The sequence below is a fragment of the Accipiter gentilis genome, chromosome 28 (genome assembly GCF_929443795.1).
Source record: "Accipiter gentilis chromosome 28, bAccGen1.1, whole genome shotgun sequence".
NCBI classification, from domain to species: Eukaryota; Metazoa; Chordata; class Aves; order Accipitriformes; family Accipitridae; genus Astur; species Astur gentilis.
In genome coordinates this window covers 15,030,064-15,050,088 of record NC_064907.1, presented here as the reverse complement: position 1 = coordinate 15,050,088, position 20,025 = coordinate 15,030,064, and the positions used below count along the sequence as shown (strand labels likewise).

At 46.1% G+C, this 20,025-nt stretch overlaps 1 protein-coding gene across 5 annotated transcripts in view; it reads right to left on the bottom strand.

Annotated features, from left to right (window-relative positions):
- FRMD1 (FERM domain containing 1) overlaps nt 1-19,707 on the bottom strand; it is a 34,427-nt gene extending 14,720 nt beyond the window's left edge. For all 5 annotated transcript variants that reach the window (XM_049831211.1, XM_049831212.1, XM_049831214.1 and 2 more), the window contains exons 1-4: nt 19,548-19,707; nt 13,821-13,911; nt 3,542-3,621; nt 1,396-1,472 (exon numbers count right to left, since the gene is read on the bottom strand). In XM_049831211.1, the coding sequence (XP_049687168.1) occupies nt 1,396-1,472; nt 3,542-3,621; nt 13,821-13,911; nt 19,548-19,643 (344 nt within the window). In that variant the 5' untranslated portion in view covers nt 19,644-19,707. The remainder of the gene's footprint in view (nt 1-1,395; nt 1,473-3,541; nt 3,622-13,820; nt 13,912-19,547) is intronic.
- Between the last annotated feature and the right edge of the window lie 318 nt (nt 19,708-20,025).

Here is a 20,025-nt window from a genome sequence, read left to right as displayed (position 1 = left end):
GGCAGATGAAAGAAAAATCATGTCACACCTGTTTTGGAGACTGACTACATCAAGCACTTCTGTTTCTCTCGAAAGCCTGTAGCAGCCAGGAGAGTCAACTCCCTTGAATCCCCGTCCTGTTTCTTGCACACCTGTCCTCCTTTCCCCTCTAAACCTGGCACTGCTTTTTCATTTCACCTTGCCTTAGGCTCAAGGTACTTTTCAACAGCTAATTCCCTGCAAGGTAGATCAAAAGACACAGGAGCCTTGGGCTTCTTTTTGTCTTCTTCCTCAAGCTGCTAAATAGGGATAGTCTGATAAGACATAACTATTCTGTAGCATTGATAACACACACACCCGCCGTCCCCCACTGTAAGAGCTCATGGGAAGCAGGCTGCTGACATATAGGTATAGATGAGGTGCTGGACACTACAGACTGCTCATAAAAGCGTGTGTATATATGTGTATAGTTTGAAGGGGCCTCTGTGTGGCTCCACAAACCTCTCCAATTAAATTACTAGAGCAAGAGAGAGCTCCTTATGACACTAAAGGATAGGTACACTGGGGGTGCTAAAATGATATGCAATCTCCCTTTGTACCCAAAAGCAAAACTAAAACACTTAACAGCCAAACAGACTCCAGAAAAAAAGACTCCCCTGTATCCAAAATGAAAGACTATGGAGAGAGAAAAACAAAAAACCACCAAGCTTTGTTTAAGATGAGAACAAATGCCAAAAATTTGGTAAAGATTTTAATCCACCCAAATGATCCCAGCTCTTGGCTTGCCCCGGGGTCACAGCCACACCAGAAGTGCTGATGCAAATTAACTCTGTCAGTTGTTCATTTTTAACTACCTCATCCTTTGTTCTGTACCATGGGTGAGGGTGGTGGTGTTTTGAGTGCAGCCCATATTCCATGTGAATGGACTACAAACGCAAAACTCTAACTTATGAAGTAATTTCTTTTGTCCATTTACAAAAGTCCATTTCCAGGAGTAGACTGCACAGAGCACTACTCAGATACAAAAACCAGATACAAAATTATTAGCACATGCTCTGGAGTATAAATAGCTATTTTTAGTATATTCATCTGATGCTTTTTCACACAACCAAAAGATGCAAGCAAAAGAGTGTTAATCCTATTTTGATACTGTCATCATTCAACCTGCTCTCTAAACACAGATGGAAAAGCAGTCACAATTTTCCTAGGGATAAGGATTATGATTCAGGGGGGAAAAATTCGTGGCCGGGTGAGGAAGTTTGTGAAGGTCTAAAAAAAATTAAAAAATAATTCAAGCAGATTGTTTAAGCTGTGAGCTCACAGAGATGAGCTTAACAAAGAAACATTATTTTTCTTGCCTTTTAAGAACACAGTGAATAATTCAAAACACAGTGACTACCACAGAAGGGGACTTACCTTATTACTCTTCCATTTTCTACATAGTACTGTACTCTAAAGAATGCAACGAAAGGAGGGCTGAATTTCTCTGTTCCCTAGAGCAGAGACAGAAGACAAGTTAACGTTCAGCATCCAAAATTCCTGTTACCCCATCTGGTAACGTTCTCTACTCTCAAGCTCGCTCCCCATACTGCTTTTCGTTTTCTGCTCTTAAGCAGGTTTTAGGGGGATCTCACTGTCTTGGAGGCTCATAAATGAGGCATCATAAAACATTCAGACGGGCTGAATGGCAAAACATCCTAGGGAGGGCAGAAGATTTTGGATGGGGGGGATGAGCAGGTATAAGAGAGTCCCAGCGTAGCCTGGGGATGCCCAGCCTGGCCCAGAGTTACCTAGCTCAGCACCTGGCAGCACCGCAGACGCATTAGCGCTGAACGCAGCAAGTTTAACACAGCCTCCCTCAAAGCACCAGGCAAGGCGGCAGGGCAGCGTGCCACGCTGGCACGGCTGCGGCGTTTCCAGGGCACACCTAGGAGTAGCCAGCTATCTCTGTGCCGCACCACATCACTCAGCAGGGACACACACGCGCTGCTGCGTTCAGCATTTACTCCCCGAGGCTGATATTAACTCCTTGCCTTTTGTTTGGCAGGGCTACTGTTTAGTTATTCACACCTTCCTGCAGCCACAGACCAAAAGGAGACATTGATGTCTGCTTCACACTGAAGATGTCTGTTAGAAGAAAGCCAGCAAGAGTTCTGCTGTTGTTTTAACTACAGTCTACCTTTCAGATTTACAGGCTTGTTTAAACAGGAGAAAAAAGAAGGGGAAAAAAAAGGAACATCTTATCTTACTAGCTCATTCTCTCATCTGTCCTACTTTGCCACTCGTTTCTTTAATGTTCATACAGGTAACCTTGCTCACATGGGCAGTTCCAAGGCTTTGCTGGTCAGACCCATCTCACTGGGACAAGGTACATGGCATGCCGTGCACATCTGATGCAGACAGCGACTTCTTGATCATCATGCAAATATTTACTTTCTTTCTGGAACTTGCTCATAGTCACTCTATTTTATCAGCTGGACTGGGCTTTCCACCTGAAACCTCTTCATAGGAATCAAATCCCTCTCTGCTAACGCAGTCCGATAGCCTAACTCCTCTCAGATTTCAGTACTGCCAATGGCAACTCATTCAGCCTTTTATGATTCACCTCACACCAGAGGTTCACCACTTACCCTGACTTAAAAAGTGTTGCAAGAATCCAGCCTCAAAGAAACCACAAAGCATACCCCATCCTGAGGTGACCAGAAATACCTGCCTCGGGAAACCCTCACTGGCTGGAGATACAGCCCTCTGCACAACTGGCAGCTGTCTTTGAAGTAACCCTCACTTGCTTGGGAGAAGCAGTATGGGATAAGAGAGATCCCCAAACCTCACTAGTCCTCTGCAAACTTCTCTAAGCAGCAGAAACAGCAAGCGTGCCTACTCTGCAAAAGAAAACCTTTAAGGAAGGTGGAAAAAGTCATAATGAGCTAATTAAGATACCTGAACGTAATTGCAAGCTACACTTTGTTCTCGACTGCGGCTCCTCTAATAATGACACACACAAACAGGCATTATCATGCCTGAATGACCAGCACTGAACATCTACGTAGGCTTGTCTTTATTTCGTGTAGCTTCTCCCTCCCTTGACAGGGCTGGCTAGCCTTAAAGAACTAAGACTCTTCTTGAACAAAATATCCTTCCTCTTGCTCCACTGTCCTTTAGCATGTACTCTGGAAGAGACACAGCTCCAGCCCTCTCCTTCCTATCAGGTTCAAGTCACAAAAGGTCATTTTAGGCTGTTCTGCTTAACGATAACAATGAAGTCTCCAGACTGTTTACAGGCTTGGCTAAGTTCAAAAAGAAGACTGACCAACTGACCTTCTCCACTTCCGTAGCAGCTAAGCAGCAACCATGTGGCTACTATTGCTGAAGTAAAGTTGGGTAAAGGGCTGTTTTAGCTCTTAATTGTACAGCCGTGCACAAGTCACTGCATCTTGCTACTGAGCAGCATTCTGCAGACCATCTTCAAGAAATGCTTTATGGACCTTAGTTTAAGAGCTTTCGTTTCACTGTGTAGTCCAATACCAAAGCAGTAGACTCTGAAATTAAACATCTGTCTTACTTTGGTGGTGTCTTTCTTCCATTCCTTTGAAAAGTATTTGCTAAGCTTCTGCTCCAGGTCTATAAAAACATATTCATTATCTGAAAGAGGAAAAAGCATTTAATGTTAAAGAATTAGAAACTCTTATTAATGAAATACTTAATATGACTATACAAGTTGTTTCCAAGCAATACACTTTAAAACAAAGCTGGCCAGGGAATAGACAGGGCAGGGACTCTTAAGTACATGCGCTACTCCAGACAGTATGAAAGGAAGGTCAGCTACACCTTGATTCAAGAGATACAGAGCTAAAGTTTCCCAAACACTTTAGCCAGAAATGCAGAATTCTTGCTTTATATGCAAGAAGCCACTTACAGAAGGGAAACACCATCTTACCAAGCTATCTGTACCGTCAGTTTAGCAGATTCAGTTTTTTATTATTATTAAACAAGCAAGCCCTACCCAGACTTCCACTCTGCCATCATGGAGCACCATGGTCCAACGTGGCAATAAGCAAGTGGACAGAGTCAGGTGTTTGATAGGTTTCATCCTCTGCATATGAATGGGCTCCTCTGAAATGGTGAGAAGGAGGAGGACCAAACCCAAATGCCCTCAGAAGGTCTGGTGTCTCCTGCTCACACCCAACTTCTTTCATAGAGCAAAAAGCTGAATCAAAGGAAGGGAAACCTGGCCTGCCTCAAAGAACCAGGACTTGCTCTCCAGCCAGGTGAGGGTGAACAAGAGACAGCCTGAACAGCACATTGTCTTGAAAGATCTTTGCGCTGCTTTCAACTCAGCCAGTGAAAGGTTTCCCTGAGCCTTCTCAGGTCTTTTAAAAAAAAGACCCGATGGGTGTTTCAGGCTTCAGTGGCAATGCCAGCTGAGCACATTCACCTGACCAGTCCCTCCAGCCTTTGGTCCTGCCCAGGAAAGTGTTTTTACAGGTGATGTAAGTACCAAGTTGAAAAGCTTATTCCTTAGACATAAGGAGGAGGGGAAAAAAGGAAGAAAAAAAAAAAAAAAAAGAACCCTTCACAAAACCTTCTGTCCCTGAAGACCAGCCCAGACTTCTAAGCTTTGGCTTTTGCTTTCTGATTTCAAACAAAAAAAAAAAAAAAAAAAAAAAAGGAAGGAGAGAATAGAGATGAAATTTTTCTAATGGAGATTTACAACCAAATGAGAGCCTGCACTCGTGCCTGTATAGCAGATGAAGGACTGGCAGAGGCCAGCATTACAGCAGGTATTCAAGGGGGCTCTGAGCTACTTTGCAGCCATCCTCCCAGAGCATTCCAGTTCCTTATAGGGGCAGATACAGAAAATACTTCCTTTGCAAGCTTTTAAAAAACAAGCAAGCAAAAAAACCCCCTTGTCGCAACCTTGCTCGGCTCCCACCTCAAGTGAAAGAAACCACACCTGGTGCTAGCCAGAACCGGTCCACACACCACGCTAACAGGAAGCCTTGTGTAAAATACTGGTAACACTGGACACAAAGAGAACAATCCCAGAAAAGTCCTGTTTCTGTTCCTATGGTCTTTCCTGCATTGTATTGATTGCAGCTGTAACTTTAATGTAATTACACTTCTGTTTAACATGTTGCTTGACATGTCACATGCTTATACAAGACAGTATTTAACAGCACTGTTGAAATTGCTGTTAATTCCTGAAAATTTTAGTGGTGGTAATTTAAGTGCTGTAGCACCCAAGGTGATACAGAAGTTGTTTTGCTATTTTGACAAGGAGAAGAGGTTTTAGCATCAGAGACTGCATCTTGTACCTGCCTCTTCACTTATGCCTGTAAGATAGGGCTGGGGGGGCTATGCTAGCCCCAACCCTTGCTTCTGTAAGTCCATTAAGATCAGATAACCCTGCCTTGAAAAGGTTGATAGAAGCCCTAGTCAGTGAGAGAGAGAGGTTTGGTCCATCTCTTGGCCTTGTCTCTGTCCACTGTCAGCTGCCAAGCTGATAAGTGACTCTGTAAAGCTTTTCTTAAAAAGTAAATAAAAGCTCATTTAGGAAGCAGTTGCACAGCAAGACAGGAGTGGGATAACACAAGCCCAGTACCCAGTCCCTCCCTGGGCTTCGGCAGTCCCAGCACAGGGTGCTTGCTCCACTGTGGGCTCCTGCAGCGGGACTGGGACTGCTCCTGATGGCACGGTGTCCTGGCTTCGGTGTTGGGTAGAGCCTGTATCGGTTCCACCAGCACTACAGTGTTTAGCTGCCTTCTTGTAACGAGGGTAGGGAACCTGCACGGCTGTAACAAGCTGTAGGGTCCGTTTTGCCTTCTTGCTCAGGAATGATCCTGTGCCCAGAGGTGTTTAGGGAATACATGATTTATTCCTTAGCCATGATGGAAAGATGGCAACAGCAAGTGTGCTGATATACCCTGAGCCTCCCAACACACAGGGATACTGGGACAGAAAGGGGAAAAGGATGACAGAGCAGTTCCACAGTAGTAAAGCCATTTGTTACCCACACCCCACAGCCCCTATTTATCTCTGTCATGTTAATTAGGTTAGAGAGATGACTCTGGGAGGGCCCAGATGACAAGCCTGAGGACTCCAGGTCATTATCATGCCTACCGAGAGGTGCACCTAAAACCCAAGAATAAGGCAGGCTGAAGGAGGAGGACACCCCGATGTATCAGCTCTCCCTGGGGGTCCTGCTCCTCTCCAGCTCAGCCCAGCATCCTCCCGGTCCTCCCTCCCGTGCAAGAATGCAGTGCTGCATTCCTGCCTTAATGAAGTTAATATTGCTGGAATGTCAACCTGCAGCTTAAGCCTCCATCTACAAAAACAAAGAGGTATTTCCCTCCCCAGCCCTATGTTCGTTGTGGGTTTTTTTTTCCCCCTTAAACTGGATTAGTGGTGAAACTTGCCTGGTGCTAAAACTGCCTCTGGTTTGAAAACAAGCATCTGTAACAGAGATGAGGGCACCAAACTGCAGCACCTCAGAGCAGTGCTGTAAAGGCCAGTATAGAAATGCACAGATGGCCGCCTTTCCAGGGAAGAACATGTCCGATCTGTGGATCCAAACAGGGCTGGACACTCAGCAGGTACAAACTGTCATTGCTTCGCTGGCCTCAGCTGAAGGACAACAACTGAAAGGTACTAAGAAGCTGGCTTAGAAGCACGCATGCATGCAAATACGCACCTGTCCACCTGCAGCTACTGACACTGCATTCATGAATCTCGTCTCAGCACTGTCAGTGAGCTTAAAAATACATCATATCAGCTTCTCTTAAAAGGTTCCCTCATGTATGTGTGTAAAGACACCAGACCTGGCACAACACAGCAGTGCACTGCACTGCAATCCCAAGAAACGCATGGGGACAGCTAGTTTGCAGTAACACAATTTACACATTTCTCCTAGTTTCAGCTATTAAGAGCCCTCAAATGAAAAGGAAAGTTTGTGGTGTAAAAATCTCGCTTCAAATCAAGCAGTCACCAGAAATGCAAACATTCAAGTGCTCCTACTTTGCAAAATTAGCTTAACACATTTACATATTTAAGCAAATATAGGATGCGCATTGTTGCAAAAAAATAATGGGCCATGTCTCCAGTCACAAAAAAGTGACACAGTTCCAGCGAGTGTTGCAGATTTACAATAGGCATTATTTACACTGCAGGGAAAATGGGAATAGAAAATTATGGCTGTAATACAGGGTCAAATCAGTTCTGAGTCATTGTTACTCTAAAAAGCCATTATTTTGCATTAACTAGTGCCTCCCCGTTTCATTTTTTATGAAAGGTATGTTCCCTGCAGAAAAGATAAGTAATGGTGAATGCCAATAACCTGTTCTCCTTCTGTGCCCACTTTGGGCTAGGAGCACTGAGAAATTCCACAGAGGTAAGTCCTGTCCTACCAAGAGGCAGAGCTCAGGCCCCATTGGCAGCCAGGAATGTCCCATTAACTCCTTTGGTTCAGTCAAGTATATTTTAGTATTGTAACTATTTAGACAGTCCAGAAGATTAGAATTCAAATAAAATGTGAGTTAGTGCAAAGCCAAACTTCCACATAGCAAGCATTTTCTGTCTTAAAGAGAAGGGGGGAAAAAATTGTCCTTGGCTATAGTGCTTAATTTCTCCCAGATGCTGCAAGAAGCCTCATGGCAACACCACTATTTCCCTTGAGAGGCAACAAGAACGAGATCAGGAGCAGAACAGAGGGAGTTAGGGGAGAGCTAAAGCTTAAAAAAAGTCCAGCACTTAAAAATACCTCACAACACATGCCGTAGACCTCACATAACCTGTTTAGCTTCCCTGAATACCAGCATGGGGTTTTTTATTTGTTTATTGAAGAAAAGATGGCTACACACTCCTTTTGCATGTGGAGCTCCCCAGGCTTCCAAGTGTTGGTGGCCTGGGGACATCAATATCCACATGGCATCTGCTCCCACCACCTCTACATAACTTCTCGACGCTCCCGGTGTTACCTTTCAAGCCAACAGAAGGAAACCTTGTCCGCTTTTCAGCACCTGGCCAATTAGTTTACTAAGGGGTCTTGCTTCAGGATAGCCTTGTGTTTTTAGCTTTAGCTGGGAAGTACACACATCCCAAGTGAAGAAGGGAAGAACCGCAACAGAGGCTGGGAATAAAGCAAGGTTGGTCCTGGATGAGGTCATTTTACCTGGGACAGACAGAAGGTATACAGAAGGAGGAGTGAAAAGAGGCAATATCAAGAAGCACCAAGGTAGTGTGGCTGTTAGAAACTATTGAGGTCTGAAGACTGAGACAAAGGGTCAGCCATTCCTGACGATGAGTACGTACTGCAGGAATTTTATGTTGGCATCTTACAGTTAGCAACAAGGCATGCCCCGGCAAAGCCCTTTGGACCTTTGGCAGTGTCACAGGGGATTCTTCTGCACAAGAAGAGCTGCAGAACTACTTTCAGCACTGCTCAACCAAGAGCAAACATCCCTTGCAATGCTCGGGCAGGAGAGCACTTGGCTGGATGTTGTACTGATGCTGAAAGAGAAACAACTGACAGCAGGTACAAACAAAAAAATGCCTTCATAGGAAGAGACCATACAAGTACTTCCAAGGAGCGCTTTTTTAACTGTTTTAACACCTGAACTCCTGCAATTCCCTCTAGGTGGCACATTTCTGCCCACATTTTCCTTACATTGCATTTAACTTTTGCTGGAGGTATCAAAGTCACTATAACAGAGCTGTATCTTCTTAGGTTAGGATATAGAAGCAACTCATAAAGGAAATGCAACTCTCCATGCAGGTATTTGAGAGAGGAGAGGCAGAAGCAGAAACAGTGGGGAAGGACTGGGGTGTAGAAATCACCCAAAGGTATTTGGAAGAACTTCTATTATAGGTCACCTGCCTTCTTAAGAGACCCTTTGTTGTAATAGATACCCACGTAATACAAAAATAACGTGGTATCATATTCCATCCATGAACTTCAGTACTGGAGGATACACAGAGGCAGAACAGTTAACTGGAGACAGAGCGGTCTTGGCAGAGTTAACCACCAAGCTCCTTGGCTAAGTACATGTATTGGGTTTGTATGGCAAGGTTTTGGTAGCGGGGGGCTACAGGGATGGCTTCTGTGAGAAGCTGCTAGAAGCTTCCCCTGTGTCCAACAGAGCCAATGCCAGCTGGCTCCAAGATGGACCCGCTGCTGGCCAAGGCCAAGCCCAAGCCCATCAGCGACAGTGGCAGCACCTCTGCGTTAACATATTTAAGAAGGGAAAAAAGTTGCAGGGGGCACAGAAACGGCAGCCAGAGAGAGGAATGAGAACATGTAAGAGAAGCAACCCTGCAGACACCAACGTTGGTGAAGAAGGAGGGGGAGGAGGTGATCCAGGTGCCAGAGTAGCGATTCCCCTGCAGCCCATGCAGGAGACCATGGTGAGATGGCAGGCTGTCACCCTGCAGCCCAGGGAGGTTCACGGTGGAGCAGATCTCCACCTGCAACCTGGGGAAGACCCCACGCCAGAGCAGGTGGATGCCCGAAGGAGACTGTGACCCTGTGGGAAGCCCACGCTGGAGCAGGGGAAGAGCGTGATGAGTCCTGCCCCTGAAGAAGATGAAGCGGCAGAGACAACGTGTGAGGAACTGAACCCACCCCCATTCTCCGTCCCCCTGTGCCACTGGGGTAAGTAGGCAGAGAATTCAGGAGAGAAGAGTGCCTGGGAAGAGGGGAGGGGTGGGGGAAGGTGTTTTAAGATTTGGGTTTATTTCTCATTATCCTACTCCGATTTGATTGGTAATAAATTAAATTAATTTTCCCCAAGCTGAGTTTGTTTTGCCCATGATGGTAATTGGCAAGTGACCGCTCCCTGTCCTTATCCCGACCCACGAGCCCTTTGTTATATTTTCTCTCCCCTGTCCAGCTGAGGCACAGAGTGATAGAGCCTCCAGCCAGGGTCAACCCACCACAGCACGCAAGTAAGGAAGACTGGGAAGCACGGGTCTGGCGCAGTGAACAGCCATAGCTGTAGTAATTCAATGACGATCCTCCAGGCAGGGGAGCTGAAGCAAAGCGATTTGCCTGTTTAGAAAGCCATCTTGACAAACTGATAGGACACAGAGAGACAGTGGCAGTGCGTAGGAGCTGCAAGCTTGCTCCTTCACAATCGAAGGCTTCCATCTGCTTGGGTCAAGCAAAGTTTGCTCCGAGAAAGGAGAAGCTCAAGATTCAGTATCACAGGGATCCAGGTTATAACAACAAAAGAAGCCTGGCTGTTCTTTGTCTGCTGACAATCAGTTCTGGTTTCGAAGAGTGAATTGCGTCCCTGCGTACTCTTTCTGATAACAAGAGGGAAGCCTCCCGCAGGGCACTAGATAAGGTTGACCCTGCAGGAGGAGCTGCAATGTAAGACCCAGCTGCTGAACCCGATGGAGCCAGCTTGAACCTGGCAGGGTTGGAGGGTCTTCACTGAGCAAACTACAAGGAAAAAATGCAGCAGAACACAAGGTATAGCCTGCTTGATCATCTGTGACAAAACTAGAAGAGCAACATGTCCCAAGCTTTGTGCCGGTGTGGCTTTCCATTAATATACACCCCTGAACTTAATTTTCAAAAGGGATCAAATTTTTCTTACAGATGCAAGCTTTTTCCCCCCCAGTACAGTTGGCTGAAGGGGCTTTCGTCTTGAGAATAAAAAACTCAAGAGCGAAAGTGGTGAAAAATTCTGTTCTGCCACCATTACTGTTATCTTAAATCCTGAAGCTTGCCCTTGGCATCTATAACAGTCAGAAGTGAAGGAAACAAATTTAGCCAGCGAATGCTGGAAGACACGCTCCAAGACCTAGAGCTTAGATCTCCCAGCATTCGTGGTTTTGCAGTTTGCACGGTGCTTTGTGGTGCTGTTTTCATTTTTGCCACACTTAGGGGTTAAACTTTGGTTTATGATTAAGGAGCCCAACCTCTCCCCCTCACACACATACTATGAGACCAACTGAGCATTAGCCTATCTGTACAACGTCTGCAGGTCAAATGGGCTCCTAATCCAGATAATCCACCCAGTGTGATTGGTTACAGTTCTGCAGAAATCCTTTAATTTTCATTCTCTTGCCACTGCTGACAGTCAGGGTTTTGTTGACAAATTAGCAGCAAGGTAATGGCTGCAGGTGGATTAGAATACCTTGTTCTGCATGTGGCAGCATCAGACTGCCAAAACCAAATACACATTAAGAAACCGGGAAATACACCCTTATTAAAACAGGGCAGTTATTTGTTAAAAAGCGACATCTTGGAGCTGCAGCACAGAGAGGTGAAACCATCATGCAGAAGAGGAATACTTTGGTCTGAAATGCAGTGGCTTCCTCTCTAGTTTTCTGAGATCTAACCCATCCTTGCCCTGCAGACCAGTCCCACGCCTTCTCTCTGCAGCCTTTCTGGGACATGGGACGACCTGCTGCTCAGCCAAGGCAGTTGACTTAAGTACCTGCAAGACAGCCCTGGGCAATGCAAAACTTACCCAGGGCTCCCCACAACCTGACTGGGCTGCTTCCCTTTTTTGAGATGATAGCTTGCTGTGAAACCAAAAAATCCCAGAAAAGCAGGCAATGCCTTAAAGGCTCCTTCCAAATGCCGGAGATGGAAAGTGCTATGTTTGCAGTAGAAGCAAGACCTCACTTACCGCTGGCAGCAAGGGAGATGATCACCAGTCTGTTGGCCAAAACAAGGTGGGGGGGGGGAAATCAAGTTGGGGAACAGAAAACAAAAGATTTCCTTTGTTACTGTGCTACAGTAATAAACCTAGAGTTATTTTAAAAACAAAATAAAGAAAACCCTAAAACCCACCCCACAAGACTCCAGTCAGCAGCTTACTGGACTTTCATAGACTAAAGGTAGGGACCAGAGGAAGGAATGACAAACAGATCAGGTTTGCTCCTTCTCAAGGGCAGCTGCAGCCTTCCTGGTGGCTGTGGCCATTCAGGCTGAGAAACTCACTGCTGACACTTTCGTCTCTCCCGTTGTTCAGCCCCAACACTTTGTTAAACAGAGGCACAAACAAAAACAAATCTCTTCCTTATCCAAAATCCTGACACCTGCCTGGGTGGCAGAGGGAGATGGCTGTCGGGAGGAGCCAGGGTGAGCATGCAGAGCCTCCAATTAAGCAGCTTCACAAACTGAGCTACAGAAAGCAGGAGTGAGGAATAGTCAGGAAAACAAAACAAAACAAGAGGTTAATTCATGCTACTGGGCTCCTGCAACAATTTTCCTTGACGTTTTTCAAAGAGCTTTGCAAAGAATTAGCTTCTCTAAAAAGGAAGAACACTTTAGTGAAGCGAGAAGATTGTTTATGTTTAGAGCTATGGGCATTATACTTCAAGGTCTAGTCAGCACAGCTTTATTATGCAACTTGGGTTGAGGTAGTTATACTGCATTTCCAGCAGGCTGAAAGGCATCTGCCACAATAGGGTATTTTGGGGCCAGAGCCCCTGTGCTTGACAGGGTGAAGGAAACTGCTCCACACAAAAGGTGGGAGGGAAGGAAAAAAGGGGGTACAGAAAATATGAAACAAGAAAGATATGAAAGGGAAAAAAAAGTGAAAGAAACACGAGGAGAACAGAAGAGCACCTAATTCAAAGAAAATGGCAATGAAATTGCCCTGTCTTACAGGGGCAGACAGGAGCTTCAATTTCACCCAAGACGTCCTGCAAGTGGAATAGGCAAAAACTGGTGTTATAAAAAGGCAGTGGAGGATGGGGGACTCACAGGAACACAGTCAATTTGTGAAAAAAGTTAAGAGCATTCAGGTCTTCCCTGCATTAAAAAAAAACATGCTGGTTTAGATGCACAGATATATTTGTTAGCTACTGGTTTAGTTACATTGATGGAATCTCTTGGAGACTCTACAAATCTTATGGAGATAAACAGCTTCCTCCAGTCTCAGTTTGAGTGCTGTGCTCAAAAAACTCCCAAAGTTCTCAGAGAATGAGAGCAGAAAGGAAATGAGACAAGTAAACTTTAAATAAACTATTTTACCCAACATGCTCATAAGGAGGCAAAAGAAACCTAATTTAGAAGAACTCATAAAAAAGACTATTCTCACTTCAATGAAACAACATCTAGAGTTGCAGCAGTAAATAACAACACACTTGAGAAAAATTTAGGAGGGAAAAGTCCTTTCTATGCTTGAGGAAATATAGGGAGGCAGGATAAGGAAGACAACAGATCCATTTCTGATTACCAAGAGTTGGGGGGTGCGGTGTGCCAATGCACACACCATCCCAGAAATGTAGTATTTCATATCAGTTTGCTCCTTTAAGGCATCATCTTACACTGTTCCCTGGTCAATACTAAGCCGTAGGACCAAGCAGACTGGACTTCAACCCAGATTAAGAAGTTTTGTATTTCCCACGCGATATTTCAAAACCCAACGTCCCACACACATCCATTCAGTCCCCTCAAACCATTTAAGTTTCCTCCCCCTGGTGCCACATTCTTTGCTTGTGACTTCAGAAGATAAGTAACGCTTTCAGCCCCAAACTCCTTTTAAAATTCACCTCTTCTTCAACTACTGACAGTTTTGAATTCAGTGACAAATATGCTGGCCAGCAACTCGGCTACAGGAGAGAAAGAAAACCCCACAAAGAGGTGGAACGTGTAAGAACAAAGGAGGAGAACAAAAGCCGCCCCTTCTCCCAATTTGTCTGCCCACATACCAAAGATCAAAAGAGCTCGAGAAGCCTGTGCATAATCTACATACTTTGTGACCTTATTACAATCAAATTCCCCGCAGGCACAGCCACTGTGTATATATGCACACACTGTAAATACACAAGCGGGTCTGTGGATGTTTGCCAAGTCATTTGCTCCGTGCATTGAGTTTGCTTACTTTTAACAATGCTGAGGCCAAAGAAGTGAGGCTCTTTAATCTTCACTAAATCACAAACTTGCTGAAAGAGCTCCTGTCCAGTGGCTTTGACCTGAAAGAAACAACCAATCCAACATTACAGATGGCTCACACACCTGGATGGAGCAATTCTCCTTCTTTACACTGGCCAATAAATTTTGGGGTACCACAGCAAAAAACAAAAAAACCCAAAACCAACCCCCCAAACAAGCTTTGTTTTCAGTATTATTGCTATTGTCACAGAATAATAATCAATGTGTCATTCCCCTTCCTTCACAGTGGAACGTGGCTCAGCTCAGTAAAACATGAATTTAAAGTTTCCTATCTATTGGCATCTTTGTGTAAGAATTCGGAGCACTGCTGCAACCCTAGTTTTGTGCAGTACTGACCAAACCATTTATAGATGCTTTTAGAAAAAGTGTGTTTGTAATTACAGAAATGAAAATACTACTCTCTTGCAAAAAAATTTGAGAGGTTAAGAGAAAAAACAAGAACAAAAAAAGAAAACCTTCATTCAGGAGAACTAAAAACAAAAGTACACAAACAAACCCCAAACTGCATGGTTTGAGTAGAAATAGCTTGTTGGTTGATAAGAGATGAGGTTGCTCTGTACCCCACACAGAAGAGCTTGTTCTGTTCCCTGCTGAGTTCTGGTCACACAGCAGTTAACATCTTCATCTTCCGAAGCTGTCACCAACAGCTTATATAAACTCTTGCCCATTTCCATGCCACACTGAGACCTTCCAGTACCCTGTGCACGCACCGAAGAAGTGCTGGGAAAGCCGAGCTGCCAGCACACACTCCTGCCGCGGACCAGAGGCTGGGCAGTATTTCCAAGTACGGCACAGGGCGAGGGAGAGCCGTGGCAACGCGCACACCTACCGAATGCCCTTCTCTAGCACAGGCTCCCCCGGCAAGAGCGTGATTCTGGCTACCTGCACGTGCAGACCTGGATGTGTCCTATGATCGGAAGATTCCCCCGCTAAATATCCCCTCACCTACAGCTTCATTTCCCCCTGCCCCATTGCACCACCCCAGAAGCACGGACAGACAGACAACCACAGGCACAAACAAAAACCCTCAAGCCCCCAACCCTAAGAGGCATGGGGGAAGGAGTTCTGAGCAAGCGCGGATGGGGAGAGCAGAACAACGCTGACAGACAACCTCAGGTCAGTCCAGAGTGCGGCCAGCTGCAGCTGCAAAATGGGCCAGAACCTCTGGATTTCATCACGCCGCTGCTGGACAATGCAGATTAGCAGCAGCAGCTGCCTTCCCAAGGGAGGACAGCGCAGCGCTACCTTCACCGCAGCAAAGATGACAGGGCAGAAGTCAACTCCTGAACTCTCCTACAAACTAATCACCACCATCAAACTAATTGCTTCCATAATTCTTCAAACCCTTTTAATGCAGGCGTGCCACACTCCTCAGAAACTGGCTGCACTCCCCTCCCTGCCCCAAGATGTACCATGTCACTAGACATGGACAATGGGAAACAGGAGGTCATTTAAGTACTCATTTTCTTCTACTTGACAAGGCGTCACCAGCCAGCCACTCACTAGTGCCTAATCGGGAGCTTTGAAACCTGCGCTACACCAATACACACACGCATGTGCATAGAGGTGCTTTGGGAGGGGAGAAGGTAACGTACTGTTCTGGTAAGACCCAAAACCACATCTGGGTCTTATTATGGGTCTCCGTGCACCCTTCCAGTCTCACACCTAAACGCAGTATTTGCTCAGCTGCCCAGAACACACAGTTGGAAGAGAAAGTTGGGCACGGATCTGCCTCCTTTCTCAAGGAAGCAAGCTCTGAGCATGTTCCTCTACCTGGGGAGGACTCACGAAGGAAGAGGTGACCTACCCCTAACCAGAATGGTTATGTGCATACAAGAGTCACCGGCAGCACAAGACTCTACGTAAAAGCTATGTGATTAGATGAATTTTGTAAGTGGCATGCTTTCACACTTAGGGAAGAAAAACCTGCTTTAAGATACTTAGTTCTAGGGAACTGAGCACTTCAATGTTTTGTGACACTCAGCCTATAAAGCAGTAATTTAATCAGATTTCCTGCACAGCAGGTATGTGAGCTACCACCTTGTCCATTCTCCTTTTGGCACTCTCCTTCTGTATCAAGTTTTACTCCCAGCCTTCAAGGCTATGCAATACCAATTACACTTGCAATCACTGTTCCCTCCTCCTGCCTTCCCCTCTGCTCAAAGCAACCAACATTTCCCTTTGCATTTTTCATCTGTGCACTTCTCTTTGGCCTTTCTTTCCTTTGTGTATGGTTCCTATGCCAAGCTCCATCCCAGACACACCATAAATTATTTCTTCCACTGATACTCAGCTTTGCCCCATGTCAGACTCAGGGCTTCTTTACACATGAAACTTAGTCCAAAGTGAAGTCGAGTGCAAGTTTAAGAAGGTAACTGCTACTCCAGGGTCATTCTGTGTGCAAATACCCACGTGTATTGGTTACCTATCTCTGTTTTTCTTGGTCCATATGCTTTAAAACATCAGCTCTACTGCCCACAAAACAACTGAAAGACTTCAGACCTACACTTGCCATTCACAAACACACAGGACCTCACCAGACTTCCTCCCCTCCAAAAACTTCTGCTCACACTCCCACCCTTTCTCCAGCAGCTAGGCAAGGACCAACATCTGCTGTGGCTGCTTCTGAACTACCCAAACACAAGTAGGGTGGCTGCCTGCCCTGCTCCCCTCATGGGCAGCTCAGCCTTCATTAGCATAGGTCTCTCTCCTCTATTCAGCTGCTACCACCCCAGAAAATTTTCAGAAATCTAGTCATAAAAACTAGTTGACATTGATCAACAGGTTCAAAACTATCAGGGAGATAAGCCACAGTGCTAGCAGATAAACAACACCGAACAAACTGGATACCACTCCAAGATCTTTGATGCAACCGATACAATTTCTAGTTGCACCATTCTCACTCACAGCCTGCTTAAGCTTGCTGGTGCTCATATTCTATCTCCCCACTGGGGCTGCCTGGAGCAAGGCATACTGCTTTGCTCTGTGCTCTGATGTCCATTCTCCCCAGCAGAAACCTCCCACTTTGCCTCACCGTCCTCGGGGCAGCTGGTGAGCTGCAGCACCCACTAGTTCTCCTCACTGCTTTGCTTCTCCTCATGTTCACAGTTGGTCTCGGGCAGACAGTTTTCCTCCTCACCATCCCTTCAAATTCATCTATACATCCAGAAAGGTGGACACCAAAGTTAATTAAGAGATACCCAGTTATGCAGGAAAAGACTTTAAAATGGCTCCTGCTCTCCTCTCTTCAACAGCACTATCTGTGAAGGGCGTAAGACAAATCCATTTTCAAGAGCAGGCTTCAATCTGCATGCAACCACATAAAACACATATAGGTAAACTCTTATCTGGAAGGGTGGAATTTATATGGGAGGCGGGGAGAAAGGAATTACCTGCATAAACACTGTGCTTATCACAGGAAGGATCTATTAATTTATTCCACTGGAAGGATAACGATTCCTACCTACCTCACTGAGCTGCAAACTTGTTTAGTATTTGCATTCCACACTGAAGAGGTTAAAAGGCTTTGGAAATTTTAAGTAGTGGCATTATTATTCTAATAAATGCACAAAGTATCATCTGTGGTTGTGCTAGTTAATTTTGGCTTCTACCAACATCACTAGAAAATTGCCTTGATGTTCCTTTACAAAAAAAGATCTCTCCAGCTGCAAAATCTTAATTCTTGTTGTTGTTTTGAAGGGGTGTTGTGGTAAAGACAGAAACCAAATGAGAAGCTGGTTTTGGCTACTTGCCCGACTGTAACAGGTCATGTTTCACTCTCTATGCAATTAGGACACGACTGTGCGTTGAGGTCTCATGTTTTGGCCCAGACAGCTATTCTCTTTCACATGCAGGCATCTCCACATACGTGTTTTCCCAACTTCCCAGCCACCAAAGCAAGGGGCAGCAGAAGCGAGGCAGGAAAAAGTTTTTAAAGGGCTACCAAGGGATGCTCTGGCAGGGACCCCTCTGCGGGACAAGGCAATGATGCTCAAGGCACCCCAACTCTCTGGAGGGGCAGCAGGCAGGAACGGGGGGACACGGCACCTTCCCTCCATCCCTGCCATCGCTCAGTGCAAAAGACCACTTCTTATGCTTATTAAATGCCCTGGGGGTATTTAAAAGATGTGTAGATGTGGCACTTAGGGACATGGTTTAGTGGTGGACTTGGCAGTGTTAGGTTTATGGTTGGACTCGATCTTAAGTATCTTTTCCAACCTAAATGATTATGTGATTTTTATGATAAACTGCAGGTCCAGGATTTACTGTATGGTCTAAGTGCTGCCTAAACTTAATATGGTAGAGTGTGACCCTGTGGTGGAGGAACAGCCATGTGCGTAGCACAGGCACAGGGAGGAACAGTGACAGTACCAGCCCTGCCAGCACACTGCCCTCCCGCACGCCAGTCTGCACCTTCCCCGCGGCAGGGCAGGCTCTGCTATCTCACATCTTTAGCCTCCCTGATAAAAGTTATAAGAAGGTGAGATTTAGGGTCAGCCGCAACAGACCATTACCCAGGCCTGTGCACCTGCTGCCAACAACTTAATTAAACCATCGTTTTGTGGCTTGCACAAAAGCCAGCAGTTTGCAAAAGCCTTCTGGGGCGGTCGATGAGCTGGGTTTGAACTGGTAACCTAGAAGCAGAGCGCCCCAGATTTTGCTGTTAAAGCCTTGTTCCATCCAGCCCTTGTGGCTGTTTCAGTTAACGATGCCACACTTAAGCGCAGCAGGTAGGAAAATTCCTACATGGATTTTGAAGATTAGCATGCATAGTTTCAAAAGCCACCCTTTCAATCAAGTGCTTAAAATAACAGTTCACCTCAACTGTCTTCTCCCACTCCCCATCGGGGGGGGGGGGGGTGGGGCGGAACCACTCACCCAAAACAGAGCAAAACTTCCCCAGCCCACACAGGAGTGCACACACACTGCTCACAAGAGAGCACTTATCCTTGAGGCTAGCTTGTCGCCCGAACGTGAAGTGCCTCTGTCAGCTCGGTTTCTCACAAGTTCAAGGAACAGCCGGCGCTGCACAAGGAGGCACCAAGCCGTGGTGGACACTGTGCCATGCCGGGCTGCCAGCTGACCTGGCTCTGCTGTCACTCACGCACACACACTTCGGCATTTGAAGTGGCGATCAAAGAAATGAAGCGACTTACCTCTAGTTTTTGTGTGTACAAGTACTCAAAGGAGGGGAAAAAACCCCACCCTCAATGGCTGTTTACTCTGCCTTAGAGTCTTTGAAGGGATCTGCAGACTATCAAAGCCAGTACTAGCTAAAACGCCAGAGCAAACGGTCAAGTGTTGGGCACGCTTGCCAAGTCGTCAAGGCACTTCAGGTTCAATTTTTTTAAAATGGCTAGATTATTATCGGTGGCAAAAACACTTAGAGAGAATAAAAAAAAAGAAATAACAACAGAAAAAGAGCAGACGAGACCCCCTGTCCAAAAACATAACCAGGACTTTTAAGGAACTCTGCAAATGAGTTGAAGCTGCCCAATTAGAAAATGGAACACCAATTAACCCTAAGCTGGCTAATAGCCTTTCGGTCAGCAGACCGGCACCAGCCTTTTGGGACAACAACGGGAGTTAAACAAAACTGAACCGCAGCCTCGGCCGCAATGCAGTGACCTCCCGGCCTCCCTCCCAGCCAACTCACCCCAACGACGAGGCTGAGCTGCTCCCGGGTGGGCAGAAAGACGCAGACGCTCCGGTTCTCCGGCTGCATCCTGCCTGTCAGCAGAGCCCTGCTCATGGTGGGCAGCTCCACGGGGTCTGGGGTCTCCTCTCCGGGCAGGCGTCAGGCTCTCTTCATCCCACGCACCTATCGAGAAGGTGAGAGCATCAGTGTCACGCTCCTGCTGGCGCTGGGAGCATCCCGCATTTGACGGGATGTTTTCCTCCTTGCTGTTTAAAAAAAAAAACCAAAATAAAAAAACACCCAACAAACCACTCATCCATTTTACAGTGCTATGGTCAATGTTTCCACCAGCATCACAGCACAAACCGGGCAGTCGACCTTGAGATAGCTTGTGAGTCCCAGGAGAGCACCACAAAGCAATCGGGTCTCTCCAGAATAACAAACCGCACTCAAGGTTGAGACTCATGTAAGCGATAAGGCAGATGACACCACAGAC